Genomic DNA, 23,079 nt, shown 5'->3' on the forward strand with positions numbered 1-23,079 from the left:
AGGAGCAGGCACATGGCATTCATGTCACCGACACTCTCCCTTTCGTTGCTCTTCTACCCTTTCTGTGTGGTGAGTTGGGAACACAAAACTCATATTGGAAGAACCTTTTTTTGGATATGAGGTCATAGAGTCTACAGAGCCACAGGACTCAGTAGAAGCACAAAAAAATGCCCACCTAGAAGAGCTATCAAAACCCACAGTGAGCTTTGAAGTATTTGAGATAGGGCCTCTCCTTCCCTTTTTCTGCATGCAAGCCAAGACACACAACCCTAAATGTGAGAACACAGTTGACCTCCTCTCCTGGAACACCAGTCAGCAAAACTTATGGGAGCCCAGTCTGGCTGGAGGTGTTCTCATAGGGATGCTGGAAACCACCATCCCTTTAGGGCCAGTCCTTCCTTCAGCAACAAAGAAATGTTTGCTTGGCCACTGAGATGTACAAGCTCAAGCCTTGAGAGAATTGAATTTTTCCAGAAAAAACACAATGTTTTGGTTTGGTTTGGTTTTTGTTTTTTGGTTTTTTTTTTTTTTAGTGTGTATAATTGAAAGGCTTTATCCCTCTGGCACCCGGGGGATGTGGTCACATGCCCAGTACTTACTGTTTAGCTAGTTCCACGGATATTTGCTCCAAAGAACATCCTTTCGTCTCTGGTATAAACACAATAACAAAAGCCAGGGATGCTAGGCTCATTATTGTGTAAATGAAGCACACCCAGGACAAGCCAATGAGCTCTACAAAGGAAGAAAACATGTCTTTTTTTAATTTTCAAATACTACTGGTTTTTTTCTGTTTCCATATTTTTATGGGACACAGCCCCTAATAGAAAGAAGTTAGGCTGTTATTCTTAGCTCACTTCTTTGTGCCTGGCCATAATTTGAAGTAGTTTTCCTTTTTCTAATACTGTTTATGAAAGAAAATTGATGAACCCATGTTGACCCATTTAGCATGAGCCTGTTAATTCATTTTGCTTGCAGTCACTCTGGATGAAAACCATGAGTGGTCATTGTTACTGGTTTGCGCGAAGGCACTGTGGGTCACAAGCGCCTTGAATTTCTACCTGTGTCTGGTTTTGCACATTCTTCCATGGAACAAACCCAAGCATTTTTCACACTGTTGCAATTATCTCCAGCTAATCCTCCCCGCCTGTCAGTTCCCAGCATTTCCAGTGCAAGTCATGTGTCCTGCACCAGAAAGGGATCCAAGAGTGAACTCCTAATGGGGTCAGCCAAGAACTAGTGGCTTTCTGAGCCTGCAGTCCGGGGCAGGTAGGTCCTCAGGCTGAGACACGTAGTCCACAGCCTCTGCAAAGTAAAGCTTATACAAACCCAACAGGCTGCTGCAGCTTCATTAGCCCTTTTCCCCGATAAAACTAAATCAGACAGTTGAGATATTTGCCAGTTGTGTTGTCAGTTAAAAATTGCAGCTGAAGCTGCTAATCCAGCTGCTATCTTCTGCATCAGATACCTGGTACATCAGGTCATGGTGGCCAGCAGGTGCTACTGGCCACCATGACCTCTATATGTATTCATTCGAAGACAGAATTTCCAATTCTGCCTTTCTGACATAGACCAGGAAGACATATTTGCTGGTAGTTACACTTTCATAAATCCAGATTAGACACAGCTAAACCAATAGAGTTATTGCAACTTTGCATTCATTGAAACGGAGAGCAGAATAATGGCTAGGTGTGCATTAACAACTAATGCTGCACGAGAAGAGAGGGTCTTCAGGTGAAACAGTAGACGCTAAGGACCCGAGGTCTGTACTATCTGTCTTCTGTGACATTTCCTTAGGAATAGCTCTAGTCTGGTCCGAGGACTAGAGCACATGTTGGCAGCTGGAGTGCATTCACAATGCATTTTCTGATTTGATTTTGTCCAAAAGCTTGTGCAATTCAGGACTGCCCTGTGATGCAAACCAAAGCGCAGTGAGGGGAGGCAACTGGATGATTTTCTTCTGAAGAGGACCCTTGATCTAACTAAAGTGCTAGTGTGGAGACAATTATTTTGGCCCAACATAGTTTTAATCAAGATAGTACTCAGGGGGTTTTCACTGTCTTTTTTTTTTTTTTTTTTTTTTTTTTTAAAGAAAAGAAAGCACCAATGTGAAACTAATTTTAGTCACAGATCACACTCGTTTTAAAATCCATCTCAGAACACAGGATGAAAACAGGATGAAAACCACCTCAACTTTTTGTGGATTGATTGCCTGCCTCTTGTGGAGAGTAATGTAGAGTAAAAGAAACCTGGAATTTCTGTTCCCTTATATATTTTGATTTTCAGCACATTATTTTCCTCAGAATAAGACTGAAAACTAAGATTTGCAAAACTTTTTAAGAAATAAAATTAGAAAAAAGTATTTACCAATCAATGAGCTTCAATACCAGCATTAAAACATGAAACATTTTCATGTTACAGACACCTTTTTCTAAAGGAAATTTTCTCAAAGCCAGGACATTCCTTTGAAAATGGATTATTTCACTGGGATTGTCTTTAGAAATGTTTGAACAGAAAAGCTGTGGTCTGATCTAGCACAGAACTTCCACTGACTTCAGAAGATGCAGGACTAAATCCTAAATATTATGTATTTTCAACCTATTAAGGCAATGGTGCTTTTAAGAGCTGGGGTCAATGTGCAAGGTGCTCTGATAGCCAGCACTGTGAGGCTGTAATTGCTAGCACAAATTTAGAAAGATGTTTTGGAAACAGTGAAGCTACACTGACAAACAGCACCTAAACAGAGATCTGAATTTGGCTCCTGGGTCATCACAGCTGCAATTTTAGCAATGTTGTTTGTATAAGAAAGATTCATTTTGCTCACTAGAATATCAACTTAGGAGGACACAAAGAAATCTTACCAGTTACAGTCAAAAACGTCAAGGATATGAGGAGATTGATACCCCAGTTCATGCTAGATGTCAAAGCCATGGCCCGGCCTCTGATCCCACCAGGGAAAATTTCACTCAGGACCAGCCAGGACACTGAAATAGAAGAAGAAAAAAAAAGATGTTGTCTTTGAAAGGATGGCTTCCCTTGCTGTAAATTTAGGTAGTACATGAACTCAGGTGAGGCCACCTGAAAGAATAAGGTGATTTTCAGGGACATTAGGGGCAGGTGGCACTGACAGGCAGTGCCAGCACATGTGGAACTGGGAAAGTGAGCTCTGACCACACATCTGTGCATGAAATGGAGCTCTGACTAAATAGCTCTCAAGTGACCTAACGCTAATGGAAGTAGGGCAGCTAACCAAAGTAATCTTCAGCCTTGGAGCGGCACTGTGTGTTTATGCCACCTTATAAATCAACTGGCCACACTGAAGCAAGTTTGCTGTTCCAGCTCTCTGCTCCATATAAATGAGATTGCTGGAGTATAAATGAAGAGAGAGGGCCTGAATTTTGTCTCCTTCATGTCACACCACACCACAGGTGATCTAAATGCTGGTGTTGCTAGCCCACAAAAACAAGTTCAGATAGGAAGAGCTGGCTGTGTAACCACCTTGATAGCAAGAGCAAAAAAAAAAGGAAAAAAAAGGAAGAAAAAAATGGCACTACATTTCTACATCATTTCCAAACAAACAAAACCCCCCCCCAAAAACCCCTCGACTCTCCTTTTGTTCATAAGCAAGATGCACGAGCAAGAGGTTGCTGTGTGGAGAGGTTGTGGGTTAGCAGACAACCAGTACAAGAGCAGAGAGATACACATGAAAGAACTGTGTCTTCAGAGCCTTGAATACGGCCTTTATAAATTGCTCCTCTGTGATGTTTTATCTGCAGAATGACAGATGGGAATTTCCTCAGGACACTTGCACTGGGCAGTCTTAAACTGACATTTTAAATATAGGTTCCTGTACGTGCGAGTGTGTGTCACGCTGCAATATCCCTTTGGATGCTTGTAGTGCATCCAGATCCTTTTGGATCCTGTGTGACAGGACTGGTAAAAAGGTAGAAAAGACAAAAGTGCTGTGGAAGGAGATTTGAATTTTGGAGCTGGCCCAGATTTTTTTTTTTTTTTTTAAGGAAAGATATAAACAGCTTCACTCCCACAGTGGGAGCGACCTGGCAGAGCAGTGATTTTATTCCAGAGAATCAAGACCACACTGTGTAATGTCCTAACACTGTTGCACATAGTCAAGTGGCACACAGTCATAACACAGCTGCTGTGTCTAGCAGCAGCCTTAGAGAGGCTTCTTTTCTTTTTATTATGAGTTGGATCACAGCAAAATTTAATGCAGTCACTGCTGACAAGACAAAAGTTGCTCTAAAGACATGCCCTGGCCATGTTCTGTGGGGTCTCTACACATGAGGTGGGAGCAAAGAAGAAGAGAACTGGTTTCTCAAGCAGGTGTTTGTCCCTGTCAGGTCAGCTAGCCCTGCACCTGAGCACAACCAGGACCTGGCAATGCATGGGCATCTCATGATTGTATTTTCCCCCTCCTCAGCATCAGGGCTATTGAAACCATCATTGTTAGTCACAGCCGATACAACATGTCACGACAGGGAGTGCTAGCCAAAACGCAAAGCAGCAAGCAAGCGAAATGCAAAGGAGCCCTTCTGGGTGGTTCACCTCCCTAGGAGAGCCTGGCAGTCAGCTGCCGAGCTTGGCTGGAAAGATGGTTATACACCAAGACTGGCAAAGGAGATATTCATAGTCACATTAGATGGGATTAAAATAAAGTTTGAAAGAATTAAACCCACTTTTTGCTGGGCATAACCAACCTCCAAACTTTTCTGTGGGTACTTTGATCTGTATTTGTTTCTTCTAGAATCTTCTTGCTTCCAAGCAACTGGCAGTGGCTGCTTAGAGAGGCACTGAGTGATGAGTTGTGTGCACTGCCATGGAACAGCTCAGCCAGCATGGGCCAGCCCTGAGCTAGATGAGCTTCAGCAGTGTAACGGGCACTGGGGGGAGGCTCATGCCACAGCTGAAATATGTGGCACTGCAGCAGCTCCAATACCATGCATTTTTCCAAAGACGGACTGGCCCTTTCAGACTAACTACAATTTGTCTGAAGTTTGAGGTGTATTGTTTTCCCATTAAGAAATCAAAATACTTGAGGATTTGCATCAGCTGCAGTAGTGGTTAGCTGCTCTTATTTAAACCAACTATTTAGTTCAGATAGATCCCACCGGCACACCAGATCTTGTCTTCATGTCTGCTAATGGCAGTGACTTCCTCTGGCATGGCCTTGACCTCAGCGTAGCCAGTGAGGAATGGATGGGCTTATTCCTCGCGGAGAAAGAGCAGTTGTAGAAATCTGACACTTATTATAGCCTGTTTATCCCTTTCCCCAAGCTGAGGCAGTGATAACAATCGATTCTTTGCTTTTAGCACCTCTTTGGGATTGTTTTTACTATTTGGACCTTTACCAAAAAGTAGCAGCTGCCATAGGTATGGCAGGCATGTGGCTTTCTCTTGGGGAGCCAGTAAGTAGGTTCGAGCTCCCATTTATACTGACTGCTACTACCTTGTGCGCTGTGTGCACGCAGCACTGCAAAAGTCACTGCACGCTCCAAAAGTCACTGCAAAGTCAGCTATGTGCTCTGCCTTCACCAGCTGATGCTGTGGCATTTTACAGGGGAAATCAGCCTATCCTTGAAAAGAGAGTCCAAATAACTCCCACCACCACCACCTTTTCATCTGCTAAAATTTCATCTGCTAATGTAATCTAACATTATTTCAAAAGGATGCTGTGACAGTAACCATGTTGCACACATTATTGTTTTCAGTGTCTGCTCTGGCTGCTCTTGTCTGGTGTTGGTGGAACAGATGGGAAAAGAGCTGGTGCTCTCCAGGTCAGATGTGGGTAAGAGATGAAGCTAAGGGCTCAGCATGAGACTCTGTGCTGGGTTCAACAACAGTGGGATTTGCTCATGCAGCAGCCACAGGTAAAAACTCACCTTTGCTGACCTGCATTGAGTTGTATGTTGACAACAGTTAAGAAAAATTGTACAGTTGAATGGTCTTTTGTTATGGTACAATCTAGAGAAAAGAACACCCACTGCAAATGCAGAAGAAAATATTGCAGTGGATCAGAAAACTTGTTTCATTTAATATCACAGAAACTCAATGCCCTGACATTCCTTGCCCAAGTAGGAAGAGCAGAAGATTCAGGTAGACAGAAAACCCCTTGACAAGGATGGTGATATTCACCTTTAAACAAGGTCACAGGGGCTGTAAAAGCAGAAAACAGAGTAATAATGGGAGATTTCGTCTACTCCCATTAAGGCTGAATAAATTGTATAATGGAGCACAGTGCTGGGACTACATCTTAGGTACCATAGATGGTAGTTTCTTTTAGCACTTTGCCTGGTACTCAATAAGAGAAAAAAAGGCAAATCTTGCTTCAGTGCTGAGCAGGGGTAGTTCAAGATGTAACTGTCACAAAGGTGCTCTGTTATATTTGTTATAACATTTCAAATTCAGTATTATTGTAGAAAGGGAAGAGCCAAGAGCCTATCACGTTTCAAAAGGAGAACAATATTAGAAACAAGCCTGCTTTCTACAAATAAATTAAAAGAACAATCAGGGTAAGTGCTTTAGTGGTGTTATGGTTTAAATTACCTAATTAGAGACTTAAAATACACATACAACCAAATAAAATAAAAATAAATAGCTCAGCACAGTTAAACAACTGCATGAAGAAAGCTGTTAGAAATAGAAATATGCCTTCTGTAAAGGTGTACACTGTGTCCAAACAAAGAAAACACAGTATAATTGCTGACAAGTTACTTGCAATGCCATCATCAGGCAGCCAAGTATTTTGAAAGTCTGCTGGCTGAGAGGATGACAAGCCAGGGACAGAGGAGGTGACACATGCCAGCATGGAAGAAAACATTCCATGGGGATTCAGAAGGGGTGACCCTGGAAAACTTCTGTACCAAGCTGCTAGCTGGAGCTAGAATCAAGCTAAATAATCTCAGCTGGAAGAAGGAAAGGAGGATATATGCAGTGTCTTGAGGAAAAGTTGTCTAGTTTTTGCTGAGGAAACCTGTGTTTCTTTCAAAGAGTTAAGAAACATGAGGATTGGAACATATGAGCCACTGTGCTTTTCAGTTTCAAAGAGCTTTGGTGAAGTGTCATGGGGTAGAAGAGAAGGTATTAATATAGATCAATAACTGTTTATAAGAGGAAACAGAGGACAAGGCCAGTTTTCACAGTGGAAGGAGTTTACTAGACCTGCTCAGTGTATTTCCACATCTCTTGGGAAGGGGAGGTGAATGGACATGCAAAACTTATTGATGATACAAAATTTTTCAGGGTAAAAAAAATAAAGAAGGATCATTAAGAATTGCAAAAGGATGTCAATGTATTGAGTACTTTGAAAAAGTGACCTATAAAATTTCTTATCAACACATGCAAAGTAACATCTATGGAAAGAACCAGGCACCAGCACCCACACCAGTATGCCACCATTGCTCGAGGCAGAAATGCTGGAGCCTCTGTGGGCAGTTCAGGGACAGCTCCTGCAAGGCAGAAGTCCTGGATGCAAACAGAGGCTTGGCAATTATTGGGAAGGGAACACTGAATGTGCCACCGAGCATTCCTGTTGTGCCCCTGCATTTCACACGTTGCATGCAGCTTGGGTCAACTCAGAACTAGATGAGCAACAGAGAGAGGTGTGTAATGGGCTCTGCAAAGAGCAATTAAATAGATAAGGACTTTTCAGCTTAGATAACATGTAGCATAGGGAAACAGTTGAAGTTTATAACATTGTGGAGGTGAACAGAGGAAAGGTTTTCATTACATTTTTAAAAATACAAAGCAAGGTAATCCAAGTGAAGTCACAAGGGACAGTAGTTAGGCGAGGCGGGAGGATGTGCTTTTTCAGATGGTGAGTATTTCAACTATGGAACTCAATTTCACAAGATGCTTCAGATGTGAAAAATATTAGTGGGTTAAAATGAGTAAATGCTGGATGTTAAAACATTATTTTGTTGTACATGTGGAAAAAAGGTACATCAAGGACTATTGTTCACAATAGTAAAAATAAATCCTCAACATTTTTCTTGAAGTTCCCTAAGCTACAGATAGACAGAAGGACAAGCTGCGCATGCTGCATGGGCCTTTATGTATTTTCCCTCAGCATCTGCTATTGGCTATTGCTGGAGACAGGGTAACAGATTGATTGAGTGGTCCTTTTGTTTGAGCCAACATGGCCAACTTAATGAGATTTACATTTGGGCCATAAGTAAAGAGGTGTCTCAAACCCTCATGTGATTTCTTCCTTGCTTGCTTTACAGCTATGCAATAAATAAAAAATAAATTTAAAATATTAACAGACTTTCATCAGAGAAGCAGAAACATCTGAGAACATCTGAGAAATACTGTGAGCTTGAGGGTACTCAATATCCAAGTGGGGTACGTGAATGAAAAAATGTCCTTGTTTTGACCTTATTCCTGCCAAGAGGCAGAAGCAAATTGGAAGCTGCTCAGCAGTTCTCATTAATGAAATATTAGATTCCCTCGGTATGCATTTGCTGCTTAGCATTTTTTCCTTTCCTATACCTGTATTGTGCGAGATCAAGTTCTTTATGGTGAGGTTTAGAAAGCGGCCCTTGCAATGCTTGAAAGAATTCAAGTTTCTGAGGTATAAACTCTGGAAAGAGATTAAGTGGATTTACAGCTTAGGAGGGAAGTAAGCAGAAGTATGTAAGACTTTGAAAGGGAGGACTGGGTTGTTAGCAACAAGAGTTCCCAGGGAAGATAAGGAAGGGATTATCCCACTAGCAGTGCAGGCAGACCATCTAAGAGCATGCAACAAATAATCGATGTTGGGGCAGGATGCAAGCAAACCACTGTGAAACTGCCACGAGAGGAAGGAAGTCCAAGCTAATGACTGGCTTTGCCAAGATCAGGTTTTTTTCCAGGCTTATGAAACCCCATAGGTTTTTCATTTACCTAGTTTCTGGTTCTGCTTAGTATTAACATGAACAGTCAGATGGCCTTCTCACAAAAGGCCAGCTTCAGCGTTGGTTTGCCCTCATTTCAAAGGGCACATTGCAGGGGATGGCACAAGACTTTATGGTGTACATAGTGATGAGGTGTGTACCTGCGAGGGCATGCAGCACTTGGTCAGAGCTGGGATTTGGGGACAGGGGGAGACCTGCTGCTGTAACACACCAGCACTGTCCCCGCACTGCTCCCAGCACCCACACAGTGCAACCCCTGCAAAGGTGTTCACAGCAGCTCTGGTGACGGAGATTTGCGGGGCTGGCAAAAGTAAGGGATAATTAAACTGGAAAGAAGAGAGGTGAGAGAGAGTTTGTCCTTTTCCAAAGCAGGTAAAAGAGATATGATGCAAGAGAAGTGGACTGAAACTCTGCCCATGGTTTTGTGCAAGAGGCCAAAGCAGACAATCGTGACTGGTGTTAAAAATCGATGACTCTGCTTAATGAGAGCTGTTTGTCTCTCTGGCTCTGCCCCACAATGTGAGACTGAAGTGGCTGGTCAAAATTGATAACTGATAGATATGGAGCAAGTGAGCAGCTATATTGCTTTGGAGATATTGCTTGGCCAACCTGCCAAGGGTCAAGTCAAACTCTGTGTGTGCACATTAAAAGGAGTGGAATTGCTCTACTGCTGAGAGATAGGGGAGTCAGGAGAAGCCTCAGCCAATTTCATGGCGCTGGCTGCATCCTGATCTCTGTGGGCGAAGGCGACATGTACCTCATTCTACAGCTTCCAAGCTGTTTCTCTCTGAGCGGCTTTATGGCTGCTGGTTGCAAGATACCTGATACCACTGATGACCCAAAAGCAGCTCATGTGGTCTGGCAAATCTTGAATTCTTTTTCTCTTTTCCTAGTACACTACATTTCTGTTTCTAATGGTTAATCCTTCAGGCCGACTTCTTGAAAGTTGTTAGGACAAGTGGGATTTGATCCTTTTATCTCTGAGGCTGTATCAGAGTACATAAAAATTGTTTTCCAGTGTTTGTACTATTTGCATCACTATATAATAGAGAGGCTGAACACTCATGTGTGCTTTTTTAAGGAACCTTGCAGGGGACCTTGGAAATCACCCTTCACTCACACGTCCTCCAGTTTACATTAGGGCAGCAGGAGGGTTTTTGTGAGGGAAAGGAACTGTGAGACCAACACACTAGCTACTTCCCCTGTTTTCTGGGCCACTTGACAACGGCAGCGAGATGTACTTCACCTCTGATTTTCCCCAGCCATCCTTCCTCCCCTAACCTTCTCACCGCTACAAGCCTACATTTTACCCCTCCCTCACCTTTTTTTAAACTATTGTAATTTTCATCTCCATTAACTTGAAAAAAAAATGTAATGCCTGTGATGGGTTTTCCTGTTTCATGCAAGCTGTTCAGTACATTCTTAAATCTATTTTCAATGATCTTCAATTACTGTCCATTTTCAGCTTGAAAGAATAGTCACAAACAAGAAGAACTTTCTTATAGACAGTGATTCCCATCTGAAGGATTGCTAGGCAAGAAGTGATAAATGTAAAGGGATCTAGGAGTTATTTAGAATTGTCTTAGTTAATGTGATTTGTGGCCCATCTTGCCCAATAACAGTATTCAGGAGCAAATATATCAGTAGGATGCCTCATAGCTTTACTGTAGGCAGGTATATAATAGTCCGCACCTCTTTTCAAGTCCCCTAATAGAAGCTGATTTGAACTGATGTATGAGATGACAATTCTGTTTGCAACTATATTTCACAGCTACTGTCTTTCTCTCTCATCCTTTGTTGTATAGACACTTATATTGTCCCATCAAAACAGAACAACTCACAGGTTAAGAAGAAAGAAAAAGAGAGAAAAAGAAAAAAATGGAATCAAGCTCTCAAGGGAGAATGTGCTTTTATAATAAATAACATCCTGTCATCCAAAAAAAAAGGCCCTTTAATTAAAACCTGAAATGTGTATTCCTGTTTGTATGTGTTTATTTGTTCAGAATATTGAATCCAGGATAATCCTCTGAGGCATTTGCAGAGGAATGACTGCAGAAGCCAGAGGCTCTAGTGCACAAGAAAGTTGTGCATGAACTAGTTCAGATTATCACATATTTCACTTCTAAAAAGTATGGAGAGGAGAAATTACCCATCTGGATGGGGTAAATGAACCTGTTTTTCCAGTATCTAAGGGCCAATGTCAGTCCTTAAGGGGGTGCACAACAGACTAGTGCTGTTGGGACACAGGAATTTGGGGCAATTTAAACCTTTGCTCTTGCAAAATAGATTTGTGCATGTGCTTTAGGAAACTCCCAGTGAAAAGCAGCCTTTTACAACAGCAATTTATTGAGTGAGAGGTTTACAATGATCCCTTTTTTTAAGTCCCTTACTGGCCACTGGTGTTCATGCTTTACTTCAGTTGCTGTTGGAGGGAGGCAGCAAGGAGGAAGGTATGAAGGCTCTGGGTCCATCCACCACAAAGTGTCTTTTAGTTTTCCTTCACTGATAACAGTTTTCTGCACTTAAGGTCGATTTTCAAAGGCAACAGAAACTGGGTGCCTTCTGTGTCCCTTTTCTCTTAGAGGAAATCTTCCTAACTTTCCTCCTAGAGCTCAATAAGACACAGAAACTCAGATGCCATGGGGAGAAACACTCTCCTGACTCCATGCACTTGCTTACGGTCAGGCCACCTTCTCTGCACTTTGGCTGCCAGTTTCCACCTTCCTCAGCAGTGCCAGTAACTTACATGATTGCACATTTCTACCTTTCTGGCATAATTTTTTTTCATGCTTTATAATATGTGGTTTAGTTTTATGATCTTTACAAGAGAAATAAAATACTGACAGGTCTAGTTTTTGCACAAAACTGGCCCAAGTTAACTGCCTCTAAAAAATTCCTCCCATCACTCTCTCCCAAAGGAAACTGGATTTTATGAAGCTTGACATGTGGTTTCTAAATTTTTTCACAGATTTCAGTGTCACAATGATCTTCTCTGCAAGAACATGGTCAAGGAAAACTAATGTAAAATCTTTCATTGTCTTTGATATCATTATCAAAGGCCACTATTATTTACTGAATGCTTAAATGCAACACTTGACCTCTGGCTAATGATAAGCAGCCTTGATTATCATATGAAAGCTTGTATGAGACGGTATGCTAGACTCACTTGACAGTGCACCTCTTTACAGAAGCTAATGTCCCTGTGGAACAAAAGGGGATTGTTAGGCTCAATTGCTAGTTAGGATCACAGCAATATTCATTCTCTAGATTTTTTAATGAAGCGAGTCCTGGAGGTAAAATGCTTCAGTTTTGCCACCAGCTACTAACTAACCTGAGTTGTCTTTAAAACTATACCTAATATTAAGCACAGGGAGACATTCCTCTCATATCAAGCAGTGCCTTTGTGTCAATAGTTTTATTAACATGCAACCATCAATAGAGAGATATTTATATAATTCAGAGCACCAAGATCAGAATATTGACTCAAATTGCTGTTTAAGTGGAGCATAGTATGCCAAAAGACAGGTAGCCATCTACATTTTCTAGGTGGTTCTCAGAGGGCTGAATTTTGTGCTCAGCAGCAGCAGATTGAATCACCATTGTTGCAGAGAGACAGGAATATTGGCTGGGACATGGTTTTGTCACTCCTTCTTTTCACAGTACCAAGGGCTCTGTCTTTCAGAAGGCAAAGCCCTTGGCCTGATCTGCTAAGACTTTCTCTTGTTCGTATACATAAAAGTTATAAAGAGGAACACAGGTGTCAGTGAAAATGACATCCTGGATTTCAGGTGTGTACCTCAGTATATAGTTTCAGTTTAGTCTCAGGGTTGAACAACACTGTTCTGCTCTTTGCAAAATGGAGTCCTAAAATAATTAAAGAGAAGCTCCCACTGACATTGCTGTGTCTCATTACTGCAAAAGCATTTTCTTCCTTTTTATGACCTTTTTCACACCTAAAAAAGCCTCCCAAACTTGTCGGTTCTATCAAGTTAGATAAGATTAACCTATGTGACTGGTATTTTAGAGAATACCTCCTGCAATTTGAAATCCTGTAATTCAGCATCCAGCTATCCAAAAATATCTTAAATTGGCTTGCACTTCACTACTACCAATCAGCCTGTGAAAAGGCAAACCAATTCCCGGGTTAGCTGACATGTTAACAAGAGGCTTCAGATAAACCTTGTCTGGGGCAAAGCAATAGGGAAAAGTGAGCAATTTACAATCCTTGCTTTATTTTTCATTTTGGCATGCTTTGTCTTTCTACTGCAGCTTGGTAGTACGAACACAGTGTGAAATAAAGGCCACATGAGGCACCATTTGAATAGCAGAAGAATAATGAACTAGATAAATACTAGGAGTCTCATACTCAAATCACATGGATGCATGCATTAAAAGATGATTCAGTACAAAAGAACAGCACTAGGAATCTTTTCATAAAATAAAGAATCCAAGATAACTTTTTGATTAACTAAAATGGTACTTTCTGTGCTGATCCTCAGTAAAACATGCACATTCCCAAGCTTTATTATTCTGGTTCAGATCCAAGAAAGCATTTAAGCACTTGCTCATTTTTGAGCACTTGATTTAATCTCCACCACTATCTCCTTTTCCAGAGTAAACCACAAAACAACATAAAATTGATGCTACTCATTTCTGTGAAATTTAAGGCCAGGCTATGACCGCTCTGCAAAATATAGAAGCTCAAAGATAAAACATTACAAACAAATGTCATGCAAGACAATGTTGAGCATGAGTGCCTGTTAACATCAAATTTATGTGTGCTATCAATTAATAAAATAACCACATGTTTTTAAAAAACCTGAAATACTGCTCTAATGTCAAGGATAGTGATGTGAATTCTAGATGCCCCTATCTTTTACCAGTGTTTTCCAAGCTACTGCAAGGCCATACAGCTTACAATATTTCAAAACACAGGAACAACCAACTAAATCCACAGAGGGTCAGAATTTCCACACTGACTGTTTTCTTTTCTAGAAGATTTTCCAGTTTCTAGTAGGGCATTTGGTGGCCAAGATTAAGTCCAAGAGCACTTAGTGGCAGACAAAACACAGTCCTATGCAATTTGGATCATAAGGCTGGCAAGAGATACGACCTCTGTGATGGAGTCCCTGGGCTGTTCAGCATCATATGTGAAACCAGCTGTTCTGGGGTTTGTTAAAGATGCATTTAGCAACTGAGGTGAATGAGACAGAAAAGGTTCTGCCTTTAGCTGTGCCAATCAATTGTGCTTTAACTCAGGTAGCCAGTTAATCTAAGAATCACAGGAACAAAGTCAAGGGGACTAAATTTGTCTCCAGTGTAATTCTCTGGGTTTTAGGGGAATGTCCCAGGTCTGAGTTTTGGCTTGCTTAATCCGGCAAAATACATAAAGAAATATCGCCACAGACCACACAAGATTGTATAAGAAGAACAATGATGGTTTGAAACAAGGACTTATTTCCTTCCTCATCTCCATGGATTTAACTTTTCTTGTGAACCCTTGAGCTTTCTTCCATCCTCCCTGATCCTTCTTGCCTGATCTTTCCTCTGTCTTGTCCACTGTCCCCTCATGGGTTTAAAACTGCCTTTAAATGACTTCAACAACTCACCATAAAATGCACACAAAACGAGTGGGTTTTTACATTAGAATAGAATAGAATAGAATAGAATAGAATAGAATAGAATAGAATAGAATAGAATAGGATATGGAAGGGACCTACAATGATCATCTAGTCCAACTATCTGACCACTTCAGGGCTGACCAAAAGTTAAAGCAGATTATATGTGAAATGCTATCACACAGTTTAATTTAGCTTCCTGATCACCCTGAACTCCCTTAATAGCCAGTGGGGAAAGAAGAGGTGTGCCAAAGGAGAGGTCAGAGAGCAAGGGTCTGAAAGCCACCCCCTTAGGTGGGAAGAATGTTTCCCTTTGTTGATTATCTGAGGAATCTGGCTCCTACATCAATTACATTTCCAAACATGTCGAAACATCTGTTCCATTTTAGGTATAAATTAGCTCAGTTTTAAAGCATCCATTCAAGCTGATATAAATTTAACTCCAGTATACTCAATATGTCAAATCTGCCCAGGTTTAAACTAGTAATGGGCATCTCTCATCCTCAACTAAGTTTTCATCAGTAAAAAATCGCTCCTAAGATTTTCCTTCACAAGGGGCTTGCCTTCACTGACTTCTCTGCATGGGTTTTGTTCCTCATGGGCGCTGACAACCCCCAGACAGAGACCTCCCACAGCAGAGAGATGGTGCATCACAGCAGGGCTTGCAGGAGAGCATGGTAACTGCCCCTTCTTGAGGGGACCCAGATTGAGGGGCATGAAGCCACAATCCTAGCTCCCTCAGGTGGGAGGATTTTCACCAATGTAAAAGTAGTAACCTAAGAGCAGCTTTGATTGGATGGGCTGCCCTCCTTCCCTGCCCTGGGGTCATATGGATGCTCAAATCTGAGGCCCAAGTGGAGATCTTGTAGGAAGAAAAAAAGGCTTTAACAACAGGTAGCTTAGGAGGTAAGTAATTTCCCTTCTGAGCCTTGATTGTGAGACTGGATTTCCTGGTGAAGAAAGTGACTGTAGTGACCACAAGCTGCTGATTTGTCAACCTGTGTGGGTGCAGGCAGGGATTTGTCCCTCTCTTGTGCCTGCCCCACCAGCTTTTAATCTGTCTGGTATCTTTAACCAGCCTGTGGCTGTGGCATGTGCCTCCACACCTGAACACAGAGAGCAGGAGATGTTAGGGGTCACAAAATGCAGGAGGAGCTTCAGCCCAAGGTGGCTGTGAATCAGTGTCTGAGAATCTAGCAGGGAGACACACTGGGAGGAACTGCTGTCCCCAAAACTACCACTCATTCTGTGGGCCCTGTGCTCTCCCTCCCCTAGTACATGGTCCTCAGACATATTTTGCTTCCACCACAGGTCTGGATTTCACATCCCTGGGCACTGGTGAGGTGCTCTCACATCCAGATGGTCCCCTGTTTTGCAGATGATGTTCTTACCACAGGAGGTAAAAGGAAACAATGCTGTGAATGGAGTGATGAGCATGCAATTTTTTCCACTTTTACAATCAGAAAGGTTTACCTGATGGCTGAGGTTAGCAGATGGCAACAGAGGGCATAATATCTCAGTCTGAGAAGGTTTCCCATGGGTACTTAATTCCACTGATTAACAGGTTTTAATCAATACCAAAGTACTGTCAGTCCTACAAGCACTGAAGCATGGGAGCTGTGCTGCAATGGGACTGTAACAGCCATGTGGAAAAGCAGGATTTGCATTACATTCTAAACCCCCTCTCCAACACCCTGTTAGGCATTTATTTCTCCACTACAAAAATGTAAAAATAATTTCTTAGACTTTATATCTATGTGGATAGATATATGTGATATTTTTTGTGCCAAGCCCTGAGACCCAGAAGATATTTCTTCACCTGCAGATACTAATCTTCCTCAGATGTGTTGTGGCCACAGCTGTGTGTGTGCCAAGCAGGCTCTGAGCGCTTGAGGCCAGGACATCCCTGCAAGTCTGAGCAGTCTCCTGGAAGAGGAGCCTGTGGTGGCCTCCAAGAGAAGAGCTCTGAGAGTCTGGCCTTTGGCTCTGGAGAGTGGCACAAAGCTGGCGGCTGCTCTGGGACGTGCACTAATAGAACATCTTCAGTCCAAGATTGGCAGCGACATAAATACGTTTGGACTTTATGCATCTAAATGATTTTGAAGATGATTCAATGTCATAAAACTGCCCCTCGGTCCCACTTGTAGGTGCTTTTGTTGATTTGCATCCACACTCTCAACATAAACCTGACATGATGTCAACAGAGCTGATGTGATTTGCACCAGCAGATTATCCTGAAGTTCATTAGCCAACTGCTTAAACACCTTTGCAGTTATACAGAAACCTGTTTGAAGGACTGACAGAGGAGGAAGAGCTCTTTCGTGCAAGGCACCAATGCCATACATGCAGTCCAAATGCATGCATTCAACACCCACCTCTCAATCAAAATGTTCTCCACTCCACAGCAAAAAGTCCCTGTGATGTGCACAGATCCCCTTGAACTGCACTCCCACAATATGTGTAAAGAGGTACTACCTAAGTCCTGTTTTGTTTACTTGCTTTTTATTTGCTAGAACAAATTCAGACTGAAAAAACAGATGCTCTGTTGGGTCCAGAGTGAGTTTGCATTAATTGCTTCTCAGCCTAGGACTTGTTGAAGCCCCTTTGATTTTTGTTCAATAAAGATGATTGCCTCCAGACCACACTGCATCCTGTATTAATTAGTGTGCTGTTACTGTCTCTCTTTCATCTACTTATTGGTGAGATCATCCAGTGAGACCTTCTCACTCAGGGGATATATAGGAAAATACGGAGGAAAGTTTTCCCTGTTTAGTCTTTGATCCTAAATGGTGCAAAAGGAGATGATCAGGGCAGGGAAGCAGATCTTTAGTAACAAGCATCTGAATTTTGTCTGTCAGGTCCTTGAGGAAAACAGCAGGGCTCTGGGCACTTACTCTGTTTCAAAAAGGCTAGAGCTGTCCTACAGTTGTTAACCACAAGAACTGGCATATGCTCCATCCAACCCCAATAGTCCCAGATTTACAACCTTGTTTTGGAAAATAGGTCTGATACTACAGGAGTTTGGATTTCCTGGTTCCTGCATCTCAATATGTTGCACCACACAACAGTGATGAGTGAAGGAGGTAGCACTACTTTATAAGAAACGACCACTATTTTTTTGCCCTCCCAAGTAGTTTGATCAGAGCATCTGGCAAATGAGACACTGCTACTATTTCAGTTAACTCTGTGTCATTTAGTAAATGGTCATGCATGGTTGTGGCCTTGACTAGAATTTCTCTATGTGTCCTTTGTGTTAAATTGATGTCCAGGGTCATGTTGAGCTTTTAGTTTGGATGACAAATTGGTAATCTACCTCCACACTGCACTCCTCTCTCATTAGCCTTCACTCACTGCTCCCTGTGCAAGGCATAGCAGCATTTCTATGAGGTTCAGATTTCTCATGGCCCTCCTTCCCTCCACATACAGCAGATTTGAATGCCTTCCCTTGCAAACATGTGCTGAGAACACTGAAGAGCCCCTCTCACAGCAGCCAGGGAGAGGTTTCTCATGGGCTCTCTCTGCAGGCATCTTTCCCTGATGAGAACAGTTCATCCTCGTTTGACCTTTCTGATATACAAAGGTAATTCAAGACAAAGATGGATGTCAAGCAAGTCCCCTTAGCTAATCACTGCCTTGAAACGCCTCTGCAAACACCCCTGGAGAGACAGCATGTGCTGTTCTGCGATGTGATGCAACACTGATTTGTTGCATCTACAAAAAGTCCTCATAATTGTGTGAAATTGAGTGTGAACAAGCAGTTGAATCGCAGTTCGTCAAACAAAATTAAGCTGAAACAGAGCAACAGAAATACTCCTTTTATCTTGCCTAAGGGTTGATGATATAAATACAGAGCACTCTAGAATCAAAAAGTGACTAAGTAGATGCTTGCTAGTCTGTGAATTCTTTTATAATGCAAAAATGGCTTTTATGTCTCACTCTCTATTTTTGAGCACTCATCACTGTGCTGCCTGGGTGCTTTGATAAATGGCAAATATGCTAAATATATTTATTGCCATGTTCATTAAAAATCCCTCTACTTCATGTAATTTGGAGACATAAGAGAAATTATGGAAAAATTGAACACGTATAAATTTCTGTTGTGCAAATCTGGATTGTAACTAGCTCTTTGACCAGAATCCCCCCCAAAAAGGAAGGGGAAAAAAAAAAAAAAAGGACAAAAGTAGTTAAAAAAAAGATGGTAGAGCTCAGGTTATGTGATCTGCCCTATGAAGAATGTGCCATTTTCCTAATGGTGCTACAGAGACTCTCCTTTATCCCTATGGAACATAATGCAGCATGGACTCAAAATACAGTGGGTGAATTTGTTCCAGAAATGGCCTCATGGGGTGGAAGGAAAAGAGCAAGATCCTCTCTACTCTTTGTCCAAAAGAGTCTGATTTGATCTGTAGGTCACAAACAGACACATCCCCAGCACCGGACGGGCAGACGCCGCGTGGAGTATGATAATTTGCATTGAAAATAGAGCAGTGCAGAGGTTACAGTGCCTCTGTCCCCAGGTGCTGCAGCGGCCAGCGAGTGCGGCCTCGATGCCTCCTTTCCCTTGCAGAGCAGACAACAGCCAACGGTCTGCTCCAGACCACAGACCGGATTTAGAGATGAATAACATAAACCTGTTAAAACTATTTATTCTGTATAAGCAAAGGTACTTGTTTTTTTTTCTTTACACTAAGAAAGACATGCTGAGGATTTAAGGAAGCTAGACTTTTAAAATGCATTCAAGGATTTGGGCTGCAAGTAGCAGATGTGGAAGGCTGGATACAAGACAACCCAAACTATTTAACCACAATAGATCCTTTGCAGATTTCATCAATCTCTTGATTCTCCTACATTTCTACATGACACCTACATTTTCTACACATTGTCAATTTTAACTAAACATTGTATTTTTAAAGGCATGGAATTGTCTTGAAATACCTATATCTCTCCTGGACCTGGCCTTCACTTGCCATGCAAATGTATCCGTCAGTTTAAATTGACTCACCATGTCTTTATCATCCATGGTTTCAACATGCTGGAGCTGAAATGATGTCTGTTCTTTCCCATCTGCTGTCTGAAAGCATTTGTGCTCTTAGTCAAGAAAGAGGTCAGCAAACAAGCACAGGTCTCAAAGACTTTGCAGATTAGCCTGGAAAACTCACCTCAGTTTCTGTATCCCTCATGGAAGTAGACATCATTATAATCAACCTCACATCAGGCCAACTCAAATCGAACCAGGAGCCCATTTACAGGCAGGTCAAAAGGAAAGCATCTTTCAACAGAAGGCCAAGACTGAATGCCTCCTCCTGCCTTGAGGGTCATTAAATGTGTTTGAAACAACCATGTAAAAGCTCAAGTCACATTTTCTTCTCAGGGCTGCATCCCTGGTTTTGAACCTATGTCATCAAAAGCAGAATCCAGCCCCAAGATGGTGTACAAGGGAGGGAATAATGCTGCAATAACACAGTCAAGCTCGCTGCCCTGGCAATGAATGCTTGTCTCATGCTGCTCTCCCAGTGAGTAATGTTTAAAATAAATAAATACTGCAGGGGAGTTGCTGTTAGTGCAATTGTTGGGTTGTATTTTTGTGGCAAGCTTTTTATCATAATAGTGCAGCAGGAGTACAGTGTGTTTGCAAGGAAAGTTTCAGCCAGGGCACAAAAGCACATAAAGTTTGTTAATAAATAATGGACTCTATGCATGTGGTTTTTGCAGTGTGGCTTAAAAAATCGACCCCTTCAAAAAACAATAATATGCAAGTGCTATTGAAACAAAACAAAACAATGAGATTTAGTTTCTAGTGCCTGGGAATGGCAGGCATGGTCTCCTCTGGAGAGAGTGGGAGCCCTGCAAGTGTGATGGCAGCTGCAGCAGTACCTCAGCTGTACAGTGACATGCCCTTGTCTTCTTCCACTTGTGCTGTGCAGGACAGATAGTGGTGATGATACCTCAGTTTACTCATAAACTATGGTACACTGAATGTCTGTCTATGGCACATTGATTGTCTATCATATATCTGAAGACTTTTATATAGTCAGGGGACCAGATCCTCAGCAGGATTCAGGCCTGCTGGCATTTAATGGATTTGATGGTGTCATATCAGACTGAGGTCTAGAGCTTAGAATTATCTTGGGTTTATGAGTTAGCAGCAGCAGATGTCTACATCTTAACCTTCCCAATGTAAGGACACAACAGACTAGGAAGAGGAAAAGCAGCCAAGGGGCCCCATAATTTTGCTGTACAAAGCTCACAGCAGTTCTTAACTTCACTGAAGAGGAGCAGTTAATTTCACTAAAATTAAGGGAGATAAGGCCATTGACCTTAATGGGCAGGACCTCCTCCTAAAGCGTACACCCCCAGCCCATCAGGACAGTCTGTGACAATATCAGCACATATTAGCAGAAAACACTGCTTTGCCCAGCTTGGGAACTACCTGATGCCAAGCTGGGAGTGTCATCCCAGCACTTAATCCACTTGTAAGTAAATCATTACAAAGAGTTAAAAAAATGAAACACTTACTTGGTCCAAGACCTATGGAAAATGCAGCAACATAAACAAGCAGACTGGCCAGCAAGAGCCATTTCAGGACAACAGGAACCTCCTCACTTTCCATGTGAGACCCCATGGTGCTTTGGCCTCCTGCCAGGGCAGTCCTGTTCAGTTCTCCTGTCCTGGCAACATCTGGGCTTCTCTGTGCGTCAAATGACAGTCTTTCTGGTGAAGCCATGCTAGCAAAGAAGTCCTTGAGACTCCCATTGGTGACACTAGTGAGGTTTCCTGTTCTCTGGAGAAAGAAATCTTCTGGAGATTGGCTTCTACAGACATTGGTGAAATTCACATTTATGTTACGGTTCACTAAGCCCATAGTGACCAACGATACTACCATAACAGAAGAACCAATACACAGAAAAGTTTTGCTTCCAACTTGATCCACAAAAACCGTGGCTGGGACTGTGCTGACCACTTTAACCACTCCAACTCCAGTAGAAGCCAAACTGGCAGCTTCATTGCTCTGGAACCCAACTGACTTCAAAACAGTCGATGCGTAAAATAAAATGTTGGGTTGCCCAGTTGTCTGCACAAAAAAGACTAGAGTGAGTCCTACCAACATTCGGGCCCTCATGTTGTTTTTTGAACGAAACAGGTCCAAGAAACTATACTGATGTTCGTCTTTCAGGGAAGACTTGATCACAGTAAGTTCTTTAGTAGCATCTGATGTTTCCCGTAGCTTCTCCAGTACTCTTCTTGCAGCTTCATCGTTATTTTTCATTACCAGAAATCGAGGACTCGGAGGAAGGAAATACATGGCAATAGCCTGCAGAGCACCTAATGGAATCACAAGGCCAAACATGTACTTCCAACCATGAGTTATGCTGGCAAATGCATAATTTGAAATATAGGCAAAGAGAATGCCTGTTACAATCATGAGTTCATTTAGTGATACGAGGAGGCCTCTTCTGTGCTGTGGGGCGATCTCAGCAATATACACACACGTTGCAATTGATGATAATGATATGGAAATACCTATGACAATCCGTCCCACAATAAGTATCCCATATGATTCATAGGGCAGTAAAATCAAACTCCCCAACACAAGTAAAGAAGATGCAATAATAATAGCAAGTCTCCTTCCAAATCGGTCTATCAGGAAGCCACCAGTAAGGGATGCAAATAAGGCCCCAAAAAGCAGGGAACTTACAATGATTTCCTGCTCTTTGCAAGACAGTGCTAATATGCTGCTCATCTGAAGAAGAGCTCCAGAGATAAGGCCCAACTCATAACCCATCAGAAGTCCACTTATGGCAGCAACAACAGAAGACAGAAAAGTAAATGTTCCACAGCCTGAAAGAAAAGAAAAAAAAAACACAAAAACTTGAAAGTGTGAATTCTGCAACATTCTGACAACTAATTATAACTTTATTTGACACACCAGTCAAAAAAATATTTTTATAACTTTTAGGCAAAGCAGTTAGGTGCATACAAACCCAGCAGCAGCAGTCACATAAAAGGCTATTTTTTTGGAAAAAAAAACCCAAAACCATCATATAAAACCCTCTTTAATTTTAACGCTTCTAGGCTCCTTATCTTCCCGATCAGAAGTCAATAAGGTTTTGATCAGACCCTAAATAATTAAACCTTCTGCTTCAGAATATCATTGCAAAATGAGACACTTAAAATACAAGCTTTTGGTAAGAAAGCAGTTTTTGCCTTGAGACTTTATAAATCTTTTTTCTGTACTTAACTGAAGAAGATTTGTCCACCCAACTAGTGTAGCATGGGCAAGGAATGCAGTAATTTCCCAGCCAAATTGCTTCAACCTTGACTTGAATAAGTAGAGTGTTTTCCCTTGCCACTTACTAATTCCTTTGCTTCACCTGAGGAGGCCATGAAGGCTGCTGGTACCAGTATTTTTATTTTGCCAAATGGAAACTTATCCACTGAGCACCAGGCTGATCCAGATGGCTGCGATATTCTAGGGAAATCAATCTTTGAGGTACAAAATAATGAACTTTCTGGGTTTTGCTCATCACTAATCTCAGATGCTTCGGAATATC

General features: G+C 42.0%; 1 protein-coding gene across 2 annotated transcripts in view; it reads right to left on the reverse strand.

Moving 5' to 3' along the window:
• Window positions 1-595: 595 nt before the first annotated feature.
• SLC2A12 (solute carrier family 2 member 12) overlaps window positions 596-23,079 on the reverse strand; it is a 29,687-nt gene continuing 7,203 nt past the window's right edge. For both annotated transcript variants that reach the window (XM_010173529.1, XM_029086372.1), the window contains 3 exons: window positions 21,044-22,366; window positions 2,859-2,981; window positions 596-732 (listed from right to left, as the gene is read on the reverse strand). In XM_010173529.1, coding sequence (XP_010171831.1) covers window positions 596-732; window positions 2,859-2,981; window positions 21,044-22,366 — 1,583 coding nt within the window. The remainder of the gene's footprint in view (window positions 733-2,858; window positions 2,982-21,043; window positions 22,367-23,079) is intronic.

The sequence above is a fragment of the Antrostomus carolinensis genome, unplaced genomic scaffold, assembly GCF_000700745.2.
Source record: "Antrostomus carolinensis isolate BGI_N321 unplaced genomic scaffold, ASM70074v2 scaffold17248, whole genome shotgun sequence".
Taxonomy (NCBI): domain Eukaryota; kingdom Metazoa; phylum Chordata; class Aves; order Caprimulgiformes; family Caprimulgidae; genus Antrostomus; species Antrostomus carolinensis.